The sequence below is a fragment of the Elephas maximus genome, chromosome 23 (genome assembly GCF_024166365.1).
Source record: "Elephas maximus indicus isolate mEleMax1 chromosome 23, mEleMax1 primary haplotype, whole genome shotgun sequence".
NCBI classification, from domain to species: domain Eukaryota; kingdom Metazoa; phylum Chordata; class Mammalia; order Proboscidea; family Elephantidae; genus Elephas; species Elephas maximus.
In genome coordinates this window covers 17,792,849-17,810,001 of record NC_064841.1, presented here as the reverse complement: position 1 = coordinate 17,810,001, position 17,153 = coordinate 17,792,849, and the positions used below count along the sequence as shown (strand labels likewise).

At 39.4% G+C, this 17,153-nt stretch overlaps 1 protein-coding gene across 1 annotated transcript in view; it reads left to right on the top strand.

Annotated features, from left to right (window-relative positions):
• Positions 1 to 16,579, top strand: part of ATP1B3 (ATPase Na+/K+ transporting subunit beta 3) — a 36,714-nt gene extending 20,135 nt beyond the window's left edge. The window contains exons 3-7 of the mRNA XM_049867376.1: positions 3,995 to 4,102; positions 5,563 to 5,747; positions 8,643 to 8,693; positions 13,014 to 13,100; positions 15,887 to 16,579. Of these exons, the coding sequence (XP_049723333.1) occupies positions 3,995 to 4,102; positions 5,563 to 5,747; positions 8,643 to 8,693; positions 13,014 to 13,100; positions 15,887 to 16,057 (602 nt within the window). The 3' untranslated portion in view covers positions 16,058 to 16,579. The remainder of the gene's footprint in view (positions 1 to 3,994; positions 4,103 to 5,562; positions 5,748 to 8,642; positions 8,694 to 13,013; positions 13,101 to 15,886) is intronic.
• Positions 16,580 to 17,153: the final 574 nt, after the last annotated feature.

Sequence of the window (17,153 nt, the reverse complement as noted above, 5' to 3'; positions counted from 1 at the left end):
GGTTGACAAACCCTGACCTAGATCCTTGCTCACAGCATGGACCTCCGAGCCTTATCGACAATCAGACAGCACCGATTTTTCCCAATGCTTTTTTCTTACAATTTATTCTAACTGCCTTTTCCTTTGCAGTGAATACTGATTTGTGTAAACATCTTGAATACCTTTCTGTTATCTCTTTTAAGTTTGTTTGACCAAGTATCAGACTAGCACCATAATAATTTTTCTGTTCTTTCTCACTATACCCCAGTTTTCTTTCTGTCTAGACTAATTCTAAGATATTCTTTCTCTTGCTCCTTAAATTAACTTTTTTATTGCCTTTGAACGCAATTTGATCTATTTCAGAAGTATTAAACTTTTTTATGATTGCATGAAAAATAAAAGCAGTAAAATATGTGTTCAGTATGTTTAAACTGATTTCCTTAAAAGTAGTTACAAGCGCATTGTAGTTAAACATGTATCATTCGTTTCATGCACACACACACAAACACAGACATATGCACGTGTATATATGTATATTTTTCTCTTCATGAAGAGATTATGGGTAATGTTTTTCTTTGTACTTGTATTTTCTAAGTCTTTTTACAATAACCATATTATTTTTAAGTGGTGGTTCCTGAATATGTTTACACTCAGTAAAATAAATGTTAGTTTTAAATTGGCATGTGTCACTACATATATGTACTTATGACAGGAATACATACCATTTGCCTCCCCATCTGTGACCCTACAGATGCATGCATGTACACAACGTGGTGCGTGCGTGCACACATACACACATTCTCATACACCAGTAGAGAGGAGAGAAGAATTGCGTCGTCTTCACGTTCTGTTGTTTTCTGTTTGAGCAAGCCAAGACTTCATCTGGAATAAGTAAAGGTACTGTGTTGCAAATGCAGCTGTGCTCCATAGTCCTGCCCAGGTTTTTTACATAGCACTTCAAACAGGCTGTTGAATAGCAGGTACAAGGGGCTACAAGAGCAGGTACTGGGGCGGCAAGAGCATTGCCAGGCGAGATCTAAATGAAACCAGTATCAGAAATTCAGTTTTAGGCGTTCAAGGTGTTAATACAGTTTTTTTTCTAGGTTGAATCATTTTAAAATTACGTTAGAACTTATATAAAGGGATGTCATCAATTTTAGAAACCATAGGTAGTTTCATGTTTTCCTTAAAAACTTATCTGATTTGGAAATCTAGATGTTCAGTGTTAGGTTTCTTAAAGTTAGGTGTTTGTCTTAGTTTGTTAGTGTTACTGGAACAGAAATAACCACAAGTAAGTAGTTTTAAAGAACAGAGTTTTTTCTTGCACTTCAAGAGGCTAAAAGTCCAGATTCAGGGCTTCCCTCTGTCAGCACTGGGGAAAGACCCGTCTCTTTCAGCTTGTTCCTTGGCGATTGTCACATGGCCTCCGTCTTCCATTGTGTTCCCTTGTGCTGCTCTTTATAACTCAGAAGTGACTAGACTTAGGGCACACCTACATTAACATTACAAGAAAAGCTGTTCCCAAAAGGGGTTACATCCAAAGCTATAGAATTTAGGGTCCTAGTACTACTTTTCAGGGAACATGATTCAGTACTTAACAGTGTCCTTACACAATTATGTACAAGCTGCCTCAATTCTTTTATTCTACTTGCAGTATATATTATGGCTTATTTCTGCCTAGTAAAACCTTAGAAATAAAAACAAACATTTTAGACATGGATGGATGGTCAGAGGATTTTTTTTTTTTTTTGATTAAATACTTTTACAGAGAAATCAGGAAGTTACTGATTTTATAGTGATTTGGCAGTAGGCGGAGTTATAAGAAAAAATAGACGGGGTCATCCAAATCCAAGTGATTTGCTGTCTGGATGTGCAGCTGAATGGGGAGTTTAACTAGGGGCTCATTTGTGCTTGTAAACATGGCAACACGGGGATGTGGTTCTGCCTCCTTAGGTGGAGGTCAGACATACCTCCAGCCTACAACTTTTTTTTTTTTTAACAATTCTAACACCTGCCGTCCCTCCCGCAGCACTCAACTTCTCCGCTGCGTTTGATAATAAATTGCAGTGGCCACACAACACTCACAGAACATACTTTCGATTATGGGGCTTATTAGGGAAGTAACAGGTTACAATCCAGAATCAAGAATGACTCAGGATACAGGTCTTAGGTCAGGGCAGTTTCTTGGCAGTGCCCGCAGACAGGCCTCCCTTTCTTCCCAGGGCCTCTTGGGCTTGCTTCTGCCCTGCTAAGGTAAGTGTCACAAAGCTCTTTAACTCCACTGATAAGTGCCTCCTGCCCGAAGGCAGTAAGCTCTTTTGCTCTGAGGTTCGGCAGCCTACTATCACTGCCTTGCTCCATGGGCCAAAAGGTTCATCATGCTCTATCACACTGCTCCCCTGGTTCTGCTGCCACCCTTTCTCTGCCACTGCTTGTCACCATCATGTGCCATCTCTGGTGTTACAGCTCTCACTCTCTCTGCCTCCTGGGTCTAGGAGGTTCTTAGCTCAGGGACCCTGGGCCCAAAGGACGCACTCCACTCCCGGCTCTTCTTCTTCATGATAGTGAAATTCCCCCCTTCTGCCTCTGGGATGGCTCATCTTAAGCCTAGCAGGAGGGCAGAACTGACCTGTCCTCTCTCTAGGGTTCCATACACGTTATTTGCATGGTCTCACCCAGTCATTTGGTGGGAATTACAAGACCATGGCTAGAAAGGCCATGTAAAAGCAGTCTACCGCACTGCAGTGCTGAACGTAGAGTAAGATTGGCTCTGCCATTTAGGAGTATTAGTTCATATTTGAGTAGCAGATCTAGTTTAATTCTTGAACCATGAAGATCAACACAGGCAAGTGTTTAGGGTTTGAAAGAAACTGGATGTGGCCTAAAAATTAGTGCCTGAGCAGCAATTTTAATGAAAGCTAAAATTGGGCTTTTTACTTGTATATTTTCAGATTCATTGCAGGGAAGATTGTCTCTAATACCTGTACTATGGGGAATGCTTGGAGAATAATGAAAATATTAACATTGTTTTTAAGCCTTTTTGCAAGGCTGGAGAAATAATATAGACCTAATCCTTTTTATACAAAGAGATCGTGTAATAAAGTTGGAAACCTGAATGTGTTTCTTACTACCTTCTCCTTGAACCTTGGCGTTTTTTAATTATAGAGAAGTGCTTATTATTGAAGGAAGGCTATTTAACCATAGAGGTAAAAACGTATGTTGTCAGGTGCTGTCAAGTCAAGTTTTCAACTCATAGGGACCCTGTGTGATAGAGGAGAACTTCCCCATAAAGTTTTCTAGGCTGTAGTCTTTACAGCAGCAGATTGCCAGGCCTTTTGCCATGGAGCTGCTAGGTGGGTTTGAACCACCAAACTTTTAAGTTAGTAGCTGAGCACTTCAGAAAATCTATTTTTATGAATGTTCCCGTATAGTTGTAATTTTAATAGCGAGTGCTCGGACTTTGATTCACTAAAATCTTTTCCCATATATTAATGACAGTTTGGCAAAATTTAAAAAATATTCTTTGATAAAATTAATGTGGAAAATATAGAATAAAACTTATATCTTTTTATAAGAAACAGTGATTATCATTAACTGTAGATGGTCACATTTACAATCGACTCGACGGCAGTGGGGTTTTGGGGTCACATTTAGGAGAGATTTCAAATTGGTAATTCAAATTCTGAGGTGGTTTTGATGATTGGGGTGTTCTTTTGCTTTAAATGTCTGTACCTTCGTAAATAAGGAGCTTTGGTGGCACAACGATTAAGTGCTCCACTGTTAATGAAAAGGTTGGCCATTCACACCCACCCAGCAGTTCCATAGGGGAAACCCACTTGATAGCACCTAACAACAAAAGCCTTCATAATTGGATAATGGTGGGAAGTTCTTGATAATGTCAGCATACTATGGACATAGTTTTTTATATAATTGAGACCTGCTTTTGAGGGACAAGAGTGAGGAGAAAAGGGAGTTTGATACACTTAATTTTCCCGTTTTTTCTTTTGTCTAACAGGACTTATGGTTTTTCCAAAACCAGTGACTGCGTTGGAATATTCGTTCAGTTTGTCTGATTCAAGTTCCTATGAAGGATACATTAGAGATCTTGATGATTTTCTAAGGCGTAAGTATGTTTTCTGGGAGTAAGTTCAAAGATTTTAGTTATGACGAAAACCAGCACCACGTTATGATTGCTTTTAAAAACATCATCCTTAGAGTTTATTTTACCTGATTTCCTGTTAACTATAGACAACCGAAGAAGAGTTGCAAGTAAATTTTATAATTAGTTGAAGACTATTCCAACTTAGGGAGAGACATAGGGGCCTAACCCTAATGGACAGTTGGTTTGATTTTTCCACCCATCTTTTAGGTACACTGAGTAAGTTCATTGATGTTAACATTTATATCTACCTTAAAACTAAAAGTATTTGTTTAGTAGAACAAGTTGGGGGGACCCTGGGTGGTGCAAGTGGTTTGCATTTGGCCGAGAACCTAAAGGTTGACAGATCAAACCCACTCAGCAGTCCTGTGGGAGACAGCCCTGGCGATCTGCTTCTGAAAATCAGCCAATTAAAAACCATGTGGATCACAGCATTCTAATCCATAACTAGTTGTGGAGATGGTACAGGACCAGGCAGCGTTTGTTCAGTTGTGCACAGGGTCGGCAGGAGTTGGGAGGCTGACTCAACAGCAGCTATCAGCAGTTATTATCTGAAGTCTGTGCATGGTTTACATTAGCGTTCATTCCCTGTGTGGCGTAGTTCCATGGGTTTTTGACAAGTGTCCACAATTACAGTATCATACAGAATAATTTCACTGCCCTAAAAATCTCCTGTGCTCCCGCCTATTCATTCCTCCCTCATGTCCCCCTGCCAGACCACTGAACTTTGTAAGAAGCCTCCAAACTGTCATCCAAAGTGTCTACCATTTTGCATTCCCACCAGCAGCAGTGAGAGTCCCTTTTGCTCCATTTCCTCACCAAAACGTGTCTGTTTCTCACCACCTCCATTGCTCCTTCCCTTGCCCCAAGCCACTGTCGCCACTTAGCTGGATTACTGTAATAGCCTCCTAACTGGCCTAGCTCCCTGCCACTTCCCTCTTCTCTCCAGCCCCAGTAGTCTACTTTCAAAAAGCAGCCAGTGTGATCCTTGAAAAACTTGGGTATGTTATCTTCTGCTTAAAAGCCTCCATCTTGGTCACTGTAAGAGCCAAAGAACTTAACAGTGGCCTACTCAGTCTGGCCCCCGCAGTGGACTGTAAGCTTCATGGGGGTGGCAGCAGTGCCTTTACCATCTTATCTGTTGGGCCTAGCACATAGAAGAGAGCTTGCAGAAGATGGAAGCTACAGCTGGGGCTGCTGCCACCTAATGGTGACAAGAGATTGATCTGCAATCCATCACTTTAGAGCAGTCCACAGGCGTTAAAAGTTCATTGAGCAAGCTTAACATTCCTTCCCTAGAGTTATCTGGTAATCAGGGTTGCGGTTTTTGCCTTCGAAGAACATTGTCCCAAGCATAGTATATTCTTGGTTATTTTGAGTCTTTTGAGCTGGTCAATCTATGCACACACGTGTTTCCTTTTTAGCATACGATTTGGAAGAGCAGAAGAATCTCACGGCCTGTACCGATGGAGTACTTTTTGTACAGGAGGGCCCTGCTTATAGGGCGTGTCAGTTTCCTCGTCATTTACTTGAAGAGTGCAGCGGCCAGAATGATGCTAACTATGGCTATTCCGGAGGCAACCCTTGTGTCCTTGTGAAAATGAACAGAGTAGGTACATACTTTACTGCTGCTCCACTTTAATATCCTCTGGTAGAAACCTGGCAGATATTTTTAGACTGTTTTGGTCACGTTAATGCCTTCCTTATTAAATGATACCTCAATTTGGGGTTAGCTTATTTAAGAGGCTAGCAGTGATATTGATCTTCAGGGGGAAAAAAGTTAATACAGTAAAAAAAAATTGGTTTATAAGAGTTAATGATAGATTAGAGAGTAAAGTAACTTAAGCTTTTCCTTTTGGAAAAATGGCTACAAGCATAGATTGATGCTTGAGGGATGGGTGTTCTGGTTGCCGTACCTGAAGTGTGGCTTTGTTCATGTTCAGTGGCCACCTTTGAATCTCGGGTGAATCTATAAAGTTTTGGCTACCTTAACCTTTTCTGAGCTATTTCGTAGCAGCACATAGTTTCTTAGTATATGTATATGTAGTTAAACAGTAGAAATGCAAATAAAATCCTAGTCTAATGAGCTCAGTGAGGTATTGCAGCTGTAACCAGAGTTTTACCATATTGTGCAGAAGGGGCACCTGAACTATACAGCCATCGTTGTTGCTAGGTGCCATAGAGTCGATTTGGACTCATGGTGACCCCATGTGACAGAGTAGATCACCACCAGGTCTCTATTCCTCAGGGTTGCTGGATGGCTTCAAACTGCCAACCTTTCAGTTATCAGCCAGCCATTTACCCATTGCTCCACCTGGGCCCCTTATATAGTCATTAGCAAATTAAAAAGCTGATGTCCTCTACATATAAGTGATAACAAGTTAGGGTATTGTATAAAAGAAGATGCTTTCCTGGTGTAATGAAATGCCTTCTAACCCCTGTGCCTGGCTGCCTTATGAATGTTGTGCTACAGTGTTGTCTTCTGCTAAGTTGTCCTGTTGAGGCCTGCAAGGCCTCCCTTCAAGTGCAAGGCCATTCCTGGTCATTTACTTGGAGCAAAGGCAGATTCTTAAGCAGGTGTAGACCTGTCAGGAATCATGAGTTCATCTATCACTATAGTCACCATTAGTAAGCAAATTGCTACCATCCCAAATAAAATTAAAACCTGGGCCTTGTCAGGTTGGCACTGCTAAGTAAGGAGTTTGGCTGAAGTGCCCAGATGACGCGCCAGCAGCCTCCTTCCTTCCCCTTAGGGCTCTCACACAGGGCCGCCGTGGACAATGACCACTTCCTGTTGGTCCCATAGCACTGTAGAGATTGTCCTGAAACATTGCCTGACACACAGCAGGCTTTCAGTATGTGATTAGTGGAATATTTCAACAAGACTTTGTTAAGAATAGAGGTTAGCAAAGGCAAAATAAGCTGAAAGTACAGGTATTTACCAACTTACAACGAGGGTCCTTTCCAATGACTCCATTGTAAGTCGGTTCTTAACGTAAGTTGACTACCTCTTTTTTTTTTTTTTTTTTAAGTTTTCATTATTATCGCCTTTTATTATCAGTATCTTTATAAATCCTATCTTTATTTGTCTTTGGGTGTTGGAAGCATTACATACAAACTTAACAGGCTCAACACCAGGCGCTTCCTGCTTCTCCATTCGTAACGACGGTCGTAAAGTTCGTGATAACTCAAATACATCGTAAGTCGGAGACTACCTGTAATGTGAAATTAAGGAGCCCTGGTAGCACAACGGTTAAGCGATCTAACTGAAAGGTTGGCAGTTCGAACCCACTCAGCAGCTCTGTGAGAGAAAGGCCTGGAGATAAGCTCCCGTAAAGATTGCAGCATAGGAAACCCTATGGGGTGGTTCTATTCTGTAACACACGTGGCTGGTTTGAGTCAAAATTGACCCTACAGCACCTAACAGTAGCAACAATGTGAAACTAGATACCTAGTTTATAAGATGAATTAAGTAAAAGTTTATTCATTTGTACAGGAATGCTTTTTGTAATACCAGCCATCTGGGATTGTCCACACAAACACCTAGATGGGTGGAAATCTATTCCCAGTACAGGACCAGCCTTCTGAGTTTCTTTTCTTTCTCAGAGGTCTCTTTGAATGATAAGGGTCTGAGCTTATGTTTGCCGATGGGGCTTTGGCTACGGAGAGCCACGTCAGACCACACAGGAAGCAGCTGCCCTAATGAGAAGCACGCTCAGTGTAGAGGGGCTTGGGGTCCAGCGGAAGCTGTTCCAAAGCCATTGCACAGGCAAGGGTAGTTAACTGCTGTCGAGGTGATTATTTCAGTTGCAACAATTATTTGTCTTTTGGGAGGAATTTTGACATTTACAGACATTTACTTGTAAACAGCATTTGCATTCAGAACCCAAAAAATCCCCTCATGAAATAGATGCATAAAAACCTGTCACCACTCATACAGAGTTATTTGTACCAGCTGCGTACATGGAGATGGCCTCTTCACAGAACTGAGCGGTGTTGTGATAGCCGTAAAATGGAGTTCTTTCCAAATGTATGCATTTTGTGGAACAGATAGAGGTAAATATGGCAAGGCTCTGTTGGGTATATGGAAGAATACACATTAGGGATTATGACCTAATTAATATATTTTCATCAGGAATAATTTGTGCTTCTGTTATGCCTCTGATGCGCTGAATATTTACATTAAACAATTTGTTCACATAAATAATCAAATTTAAGGGTTTTTGTTCCTTGTTTTAAGGGTAGCGAAGTGCAATGCTGTGGTTAAGTCAGTTCTTTGGTAGTGGCTTTATTTTCTAAATTACCCCGGGACAGTAATAAGACAGCTAGTGGGTAAGATGGAATTCTCTAAAATAAAATTAAAGGAAAAGCCAGCCATAACAATGTCAATACCTAGAGTTAGTGCTAACCACAGCCCCTCCACCTCTGATCCCCAGCAACAGAGAAGGAGGTTCTGTTGTGTTTATATGTGATGTTTAAATTCATCCATGTTTTTTAACCTTAGATAATTGGATTAAAGCCTCAAGGACACCCAAGGATAAAGTGTACTCCAAAGGTTAGTATTATTGAAAAAATAGCATTAGGCTTCTGTTAATGCTTTGGTATTTTCTAAGAATACTTTAAAAGTTTAATGGGTTTAGTCATTTTTTCCTTCCTGCCCCATTTTTAAAGTCTTCTCTAGTGCCATTCTCGGAAATGTAAAGTTATACACCACACTTTTGTGGGTAGCCCATCTATCTTTGCTAAAAACTTGTTTTCCACGTCTGTTTGACTTCACATACGTTGCCCTTACATTTACCTGTGCCATACTTCATCAGTTCTAAGAGTCACAGTTACTTTTCCAACTAAATACCTCGGAAATTGCGATTGGCCTTATAACTGATGGTATCTTAATAGTCTATCGTAAGATTTTTTTTCTTTCTTTCTCCATAGCACGTAAAATGGGTGGTAACCGTCAGTAGCACCTGAGGTTCAGTGAATTATGGTACCTTTTCCTTGAGGTAGAGGCATTGTTTTCCCCACCATCTCTATTGTTGTCCAGACTTCTGTGCATTTTTCATCTCATAACTTGTTTTGTTTTCTCTCCATGCTGCAAATGCAACTAAGACAGATATGTAAATGATGGGTAAGAGTTCTGAGGAGAAGCTGTCCATTGTAAACTTCATTTTATCATTGTGCTAAATATTAACATGCCAACTGGACTTGTGTGTCAGTATTTTACTTGAAATGTTATGTTGAAATCACTTTTAAAGTTGTTTTTGAAAAGAATTGTAGTTGCTGTTAGCCACAGGTGGATTCCTCACTTGGGCAGAAACTTTTTTGTAGTGGTTCTCGGCCTTGAACATACATCGGGATCATTTGGAGGGCTTATTGAACCGCAGATGGCCCAAAGATTCTGACTCAGTAATGTCTCTGGTATGGGGCCCAAAGCTTCTGCATTCCTAACAAGTTGCCGGGTGATGCTGATGCTGCTGGTCCAGGTTACACACTGAAAACTTTAGAGTATTTGGTCACAGAGTTCCTCAGGCTTGGGTGCCAGACCCCAGTGCGATAGAAACACCCATTTCAGGGTGGCGCGCCTGTGTGCAGGAGCCTGTGCCTTCCCATGTGAGTGGGCTACAGAGATAGGCCTGGGATGGAGACCCCGTGAGGAAAACATGCGTACACGCACACACACGCACCGCACCCATTCAGGCCATAAAGGGCCAAAGTTTTGCCTTCGCAGTATGTATGTAGCCTTTGCTTCCAGCATAGCTGAGAACTGTTTATGAACAATACAACTTTCATGGTTCGGATTTCAGTTTGCTATCCCTTTCGCTTTGAAGAGATGGGCGTAAAGGACAAGGAAAAATCAAAATAGGTGGGAGTGTTTTGTGTATTTATTTAGTTGTGGAATTTTTTTTTTACTCTTTTAGAAAAACAATTGGAAGAAATGCTTATAAAATTTTGCGTTATACTCCTATACACAAAGGAGTAGCCAGGTGGAGGTCATGAACTTCAGAGGCGTGTCCCTGTAGACCAGATGGGTGTATCAGCCACATATGAACATAATTGCTCTTTGCCATTAAATTTGTCTACGTGAGGGGTTTTTAGCTTGCTTGTCTTTTATGAATGCACATGTCTTTTATTTCATCTTGCAGTCTTAGCAGTTTGATCTGCTGTCATTGTTTTTATTTGAGTTAGAGACCTGAAAATACAGAAACGATGTTAACAGGGCGTGGTCTTAGAGGTGGTCTTTTTATATCAGCTTAAAGGATGATTCTGTAACATATGTAGTATTCTGATATATGTCATTGTTTTTTCCATAGTCTATTTTCTTACTACAAATTTCTTTCTAAATTTTCTAAAATGACTCATGTTCATTTTAGAAAGTTTAGAAAAATGCACAAGAATTTTTTAAAAATCTACGAATGCTACCCAGAGATAACCAGTGCTTAGAACACTTCGGTGTGTGTGCTTCCAAGTCCTTTGTGGGTGATGGTTCTATAAAACAAAATGCATTAACTTTTAAACTTTGTTCACAGTGAAACTTAGTAATTATCAATAGAGTCTTGGAATGAATTGCTCTTAGTTTCCAAGGAAATGTCGTCTGTGTTCTGAGAAAAGCATAACATGGATGCTTCACGCTAAAGTATCTCATCCTTATTCAGATAATGCATTTCAGTATTTTACAATTTCTACATGTTTATTTTTACAGAAAGTATAAAATACAAGTTAAGGGAAAAGCCTGCTGAGATTATAGTTTAGGTAGAAACCAAGATAACAGTTAAAATTTGTCACACTTGAGTGATCTTGAGCCAGTGACCTTGACCCTGAGCCTCAGTTCCCTTCTGAGGCCTAAATGAGGTGTAAATTTAAGTTAAGTGTGGTATCTGCTAAGAAGTAAACACAGAAGTGCTCAATACATGGTTATTAGGTTGGAGAAATGTTAAATTTGATTTTTCCTTTTGAAAGTAGTTTACTGTTTCTATAAATGACTTACTTTAAATCACACAGGGCAAAAGTAAAAGTTATTTCCAATTCCATTACCTAAAGAAAATCTCTTCACTTCAGGGAATGTCTCTGTGTTTCTATGAATTAAGCTCAAATATTAAGGAAAAATAGTTTAAATAAAGGCAACTAATAAAGAAAAGCACTCATGTGAAAATTTGCCTCTGATCTAAAATGCTATTTCAGATTACATAAAAACTTTTTAAATTAAGGAGCATCAATGTAGGATGGTGTCGATTAGTGATTGAAAAATGTCTCCTTCAGTTTATCTTAGACTTCTTATCTCCTGCTCTTTTCCTGTATCCTTGATTTGGGTTATTGCAAATTGTCCTCTTTGTGGGGGTATCTTTCGGTTGTGTAAACGGGTAAGCCCTGGGGTACTACCCAAAAGGTTGATGGTTTGAACCCACCCAGCTGCACCTCAGAAGATAAGCCCGACGATCTGCTTCCTAAAGGGCACAGCCTTGAAAACCTTATAGAGCAGTTGCACTCTGCACACATGGGGTCACCCTGAACTGGAACTGACTCAAGGGCAGCTAGCGGTATCATTCCGTGCTTTGCCCTGTCTTGCCCCTGCCTGCATCTGTATATTTCTCCTTCCCACCCTATCCGCACCTGCTGCTCCGTGATCCTGAAACGACAGAGGCAGTGAGCCAGAGGTCTCCACAGTTTTAGTTTTGCTGTGCTGTTTTGTACGTGCTTTCAAAAATAAAAATTAGATTATTCAAATCTAGAATTCATGTGTTACAGTAATGTTTTATTTTAATTAATCCAGCAACCAAAAATGTGCCACTTATTTAATTATTGTAGTCTATTTAGTCTCCACTAAGTATGCATTACAGTTACTAGAATCAGGCCTGTTTGAAATGCACTACGTGAGAATTTTCATAAATTGTTCATAACGGTAATATTAGGTGCCACCAAGTCAGTTCCAATTCATTAGCAACCCCATGTATATTGCTTTTCATAATGTTTTCACTGGCCAGTTTTTTTAGAAGTAGATCACGAGGTCCTTTTCCTAATCTGTCTTAGTCTGGAAGCTATGGGTGACCCTGCTGGTATTTGAAATACCGGTGGCATAGCTTCCAGCATCACAGCAACACGCAAGCCACCACAGTATGACAAACCGACTGAGTGGTGGGTACCAAGAATACTAGAGATAAATAACATGAATGAATTGGACCATAGATGCTGATTAAGTTTGTGTATTTATAGTGCTTGTCAGTTTTTCTAACTGGAATATAATTGCAGTAGACGCAGAGTACTTGATGATTCACATATGTTCATAGTTATTCATGGGAAAGATGTGGTATTTAAATTGATTCGGAAGTCTTTTGCTTGGGGTACCCTAAATTTTCTGTTGGTGGCATCATAGTTGCCCTCTGGGTGGTTTTGTCGTGGTAGTTAGTCCCATGGAATTCTTGGACCTGCTGCCTTCCAGGCCTGAGTGCTACATTCTAGAGTGGCAGCTCGTGGCGGCCGTTGCTTTCCAATGTGGAAGCACCATGTCTGATTCACATCAGGAAAACTTCAGCCCCAGCCTCGTGCGTGGCTGCCTTCGGTGGCCAGAGAACTGGCCTTTGGTAGTTTGTGGGGGTGGATAGGATTGAACGGCAGCGAATATGGCTGTGAGTTGAGGGGACACTCGGGGGAAGGGCCTAGGGTGTGGCAGAAAATGTAAGAAGAACCAGGGCTGTTTGTGTCGAGGGTCTAATTACGTAATATCTCCAATCAAGATGAGCAAGTCTCTTCTAAAAAATAACACTTGTAATGAATGTAGTGCACTGGCATTGTGGTTTCTCCACTGTCTTCATAATTAATAGTTTTCATATAACCACTTTTTTTTTTTTAATCTAAAAAGATTTTCTTTTGCTTTCACCTATAGGATGAACAAGTGGCACTTGTAAGAGCTTATCCTTCCCAAGGATTTATAGACTTGAAGTATTTTCCATATTATGGAAAAAAGCTGCATGTGAGTATTTAGACATTCTTAAGTGGTACCGAATCTTCTTGGAAGCAGGCACGTCTGTATTACGATACCCCTGGTCTGGGCTGATGGCAGATGGAGATCCCGCACCTACCATCCAAAGCCCAAAACCCAAGCAGATAAATTAAAGGATAGTTATTTTTTAAATACCATTTCTCTTTCTTTATAGAAGTAGTGTGTGCTTTTTTAGGGAATGTAGAAAAGTAAAAGAAATAAGAAAACTCATTGCCCAGACGTAACTTTATATTCTGGTATCTTTCTTCTCTAGTTTTTTTTCTGTTTTATATAAATACATACACACACAGACACACACACAGACACACAGACACACACACTGCTCAGCTGCTAACTGAAAGGTTGGTGGTTTGAACTCACTCAGCTGCTCCGTGGGAGAGAGACCTGGCAATCTCCTGTAAAGATTATGACCTAGAAAACCCTATAGGCAGTTCTACTCTGTCATATTTGGGATCACTTGGAGTTCTAAATCAATTGGATGGCATCTAACAACATACATATATATATATGTGTGTGTGTGTGTGTGTATATGTGTGTATATGTAGATATATATTCATATTGTGAAATTAGGATCATACTGCTGTGTGTACACCTTTCATTTTGAAATACTTTCAGGTTTACTCTTAAACTAGACTAATACAAAGAATTGTACCCAGATTCAGATTTCCCAAATTTTACTTCATTAGGCTAATCATATTCTCTGTATGTATACATATATATGTATGTATGTGGGTATGTATACACATACCTCAGAACCATTTAGAGGCATTATCTTATGTAACCATGATACAGTTATCAAAGAAAATTAACACTGATACAGAACCGTCATTCAGTTTATAGACCTTGTTCAAATTTTGCCATTCTTTCTAGTAACGTCCTTTGTAGCAAAAAAAAAAAGTTTTTTCCTTGTCTAGAATGTCACACTGTTAACGTCTTTAGCTGCCTTTAATCTGTAACAGTTCCTCGGTCTGTATTTCACGTCCTTGTACTCTTCAAAAATGAGCTCTGACCCTTTCTTGGGTTTGTTTTTTTTTGTGTATGTTTGTTAGAGAGTTTTTTTTTTTCCATGATTAGATTTAGGTTGTACGTTTTTGTCAGGAATCCCTCAGGAGAATTGTTACATCTTCCTCCACATATTCTCTCAGGAGGCACATAATGTTGACTGTCACCATCATTAATGGTGATGCTAACCTTGATCACCGGGTGTTAGCCAGTTTCTCCTCTGGCAAGTTTGTCTCTTTTTTCCTTTGTAATCAGTGAATATCTTAAGGGAGAGACTTTGAGAGTTTATAAATACCCTATTTCTCATCAAACTTTTCTCCGACACTTTAGAATTCATTGATTCTTGCCTGTATCATTTACTAGTATGATTGATCCCAAATGCTGATTTTACTGATTCCATCTTTCTTTTTTATGTTTTTTCCCTAAATTTTGTTGAGAATATACACAGCAAAACATACACCAGTTCAGCAGTTTCTACATGTATGACTCAGTGACATTGACTACATTCTTTGAGTCGCGTAACCGTTCGTACCCTCCTTTTCTGAGTTATTCCTCCCTCGTTAACATAAACTCACTGCATCCTAAGGTTCCTGTCTAATCTTTCAAGTTGCTCTTGTCAATTCGATCCCATATAGATGGTTCTGAAAAGTGCATAATGCTCAAGGCAGACATTTTTACCAGTTAAGCTAAGTTAAGGTGACTTCAGGGCCTTTTTAGATTTATTAATTGGCATTCTCCTCTTAAGAGTTTTTCCTTCTGTTCAGTATCAGTATGGACTCATGGATTCTTTAATTCAGGGGTTATAATCTATTAAAATCATTTCATTTTAATAGATGCTCAAATTGTCCCCGACTAGTTCAGTAGTGGACCTTCAGGTTGGCTCCTTCTCCTTTTGACATGCTCCCATAATTCTTTGAGCGTTTCCTTACTTTCTGGCACCAGAAGATGTCCCTGTCTCAACTTGTCCTTTCCGTACCACAGCCCTGGAATCAGTTGTGGTTCCTTTTAGTGAAGAGTTATATTTAGCATGCACAACGAAGCTAAAAAAAGATGAATCTTTATGTGCGAGACTACACAGCAACCATAAGTAAGGATATAGAAGACCTAAGTAACAGTCTATAAGATAGGTCTCCTGCATGTTTACCAAAGGTAATGCCCTATAATAAAGAAAACGTATTCTCAATCACACATGGAGTGGTCACAACAATTTATCATGTATTAGGTCACAAAGAAAACAGGCTTAAGTTCCATAAAGTAGAGATCATATTATAAAATTATTTTCTAATTGCAGTGCAGTAAAATTATTTTTAAAAGATCCTTCCACTTGGAAAATTAAAAAATATTAAACAGCTCTTCAATGAAAGGGAAAATATGAAACAAGATTATAGAATGTTATAATAAAAACAACATAATCACAACCTATAGGATACATTTAAAACTGTGATCACAATTTATACTAATTTAAAGCAGGAAAATTCATTTAAAACTGTGATCACAATTTATACTAATTTAAAGCAGGAAAATTCAGACACATACTTTTATTAATAAAAATGAAATATGAAAATAAATGAATTCTATTTCCAGCATTTAAAAAAGCAGAGTAAATGAGGCAGTGAGTAGAAAATGATAGGCCTAGTCAAGTCTTGGGTTTATTTTTTTCTTTTCATGTACGGAATAGACCAACCCTTGGTAGAGAGAACTGTAGCTGAAATTACTATAGAGTTTTAATCAGTGTATTTTCCTTTACTTGCCAGGTGGGGTATCGACAGCCAGTGGTTGCTGTTCAGGCAGTCTTTAACCCTAACAATACCAGGAAAGAAGCAACATTTGACTGCATAATTGACGGATCACCCAACCTAAAAAACAAGGATGATCGTGACAAGTTTTTGGGACGAGTTACGTTCAAAATCACAGTGAATGCATAGTATGAGTAGGATATCTCTACAGAGTAAATGTTGTGTTGTCTGTCTTCATTTTGTATCAGCTGGACCTGCCATTCTAGAATGACGAGACCACCTTGGAGAAAGGTGGGTGGTACGTGACACTGGGGTAACACCGTAGTGTGCTTCCAGATCACAGTGCTCAGTGTCCTCCGAAGCAACTGCCTGTTGCCTCTGCTGCCCTTTGACCCAGCGTGCAGACGCCATTTTGGGGACTGGTAAATACCTGCTTGAGACCATGTACAATGGGGGTCGTGACCTGTTTTTATGTGGTTTAATTGCCAAGTGTCTAAAGCTTAATGTGCTGTGCTATGTAAATATTTTATGGATTTAACACTGGTTAACTGTCATATTTTGATGCCAACACAATTTTAGGGATAAAACGATAAAGGAATATGGTACCCGACCAACAAGTGACTTGATAACTGCGACAAATGTGGTGTGTGGAGACCTTTCGAGTGTGTGTGTGAGAAGGAAAAAAGAAAATAAAAGTGGATTTGAAAGTGTTACCTTGGATTTTTGTAAACTTTATTTTTTACATGCTGAATTAGTCCGTGAGTCTTTTTGACTAAGAACACAAACTTTTTAATGTAAACCATGTTAAAAAAAAAAAATACTGCTGGATTATTTTTAGTGCTGGAACCAAATCTCTTACAGAGCAACTTAGGCCATAGATGAAACACAGCATCTTGAGTTTAGCCAGTATGAATATGCACCTAATTTTTTAAATGAAATTCAAGTCTTAAAATTTAAATTGTATGATAGTTTGTGAAATATCTTGTTACTGTTTTTATTTAGCAGACTGGACCCAAATAAAAATGTAAATTGTGAAATATCAAAAAAGTTGGAACTTACTGAGAGCTTCAGACCAAGCCACAGAGTTTTCTATGAGCATTCTTTGGTTATAGTCATGAAATACTTCTTCCTGCAGTCATAGGTGTGTCCTTGGTGTGATCCTTTGTCACAGTACCCACTACTTTCTCCTCTGCTGAGAAAGCTCTGCTTCCTCTGTGACCTGTTTTTTTTTTTTTTTTTAAATAGAAAGGTCGGGGGAGCAGATAGTCTTGAGTTTTTCTTGTAG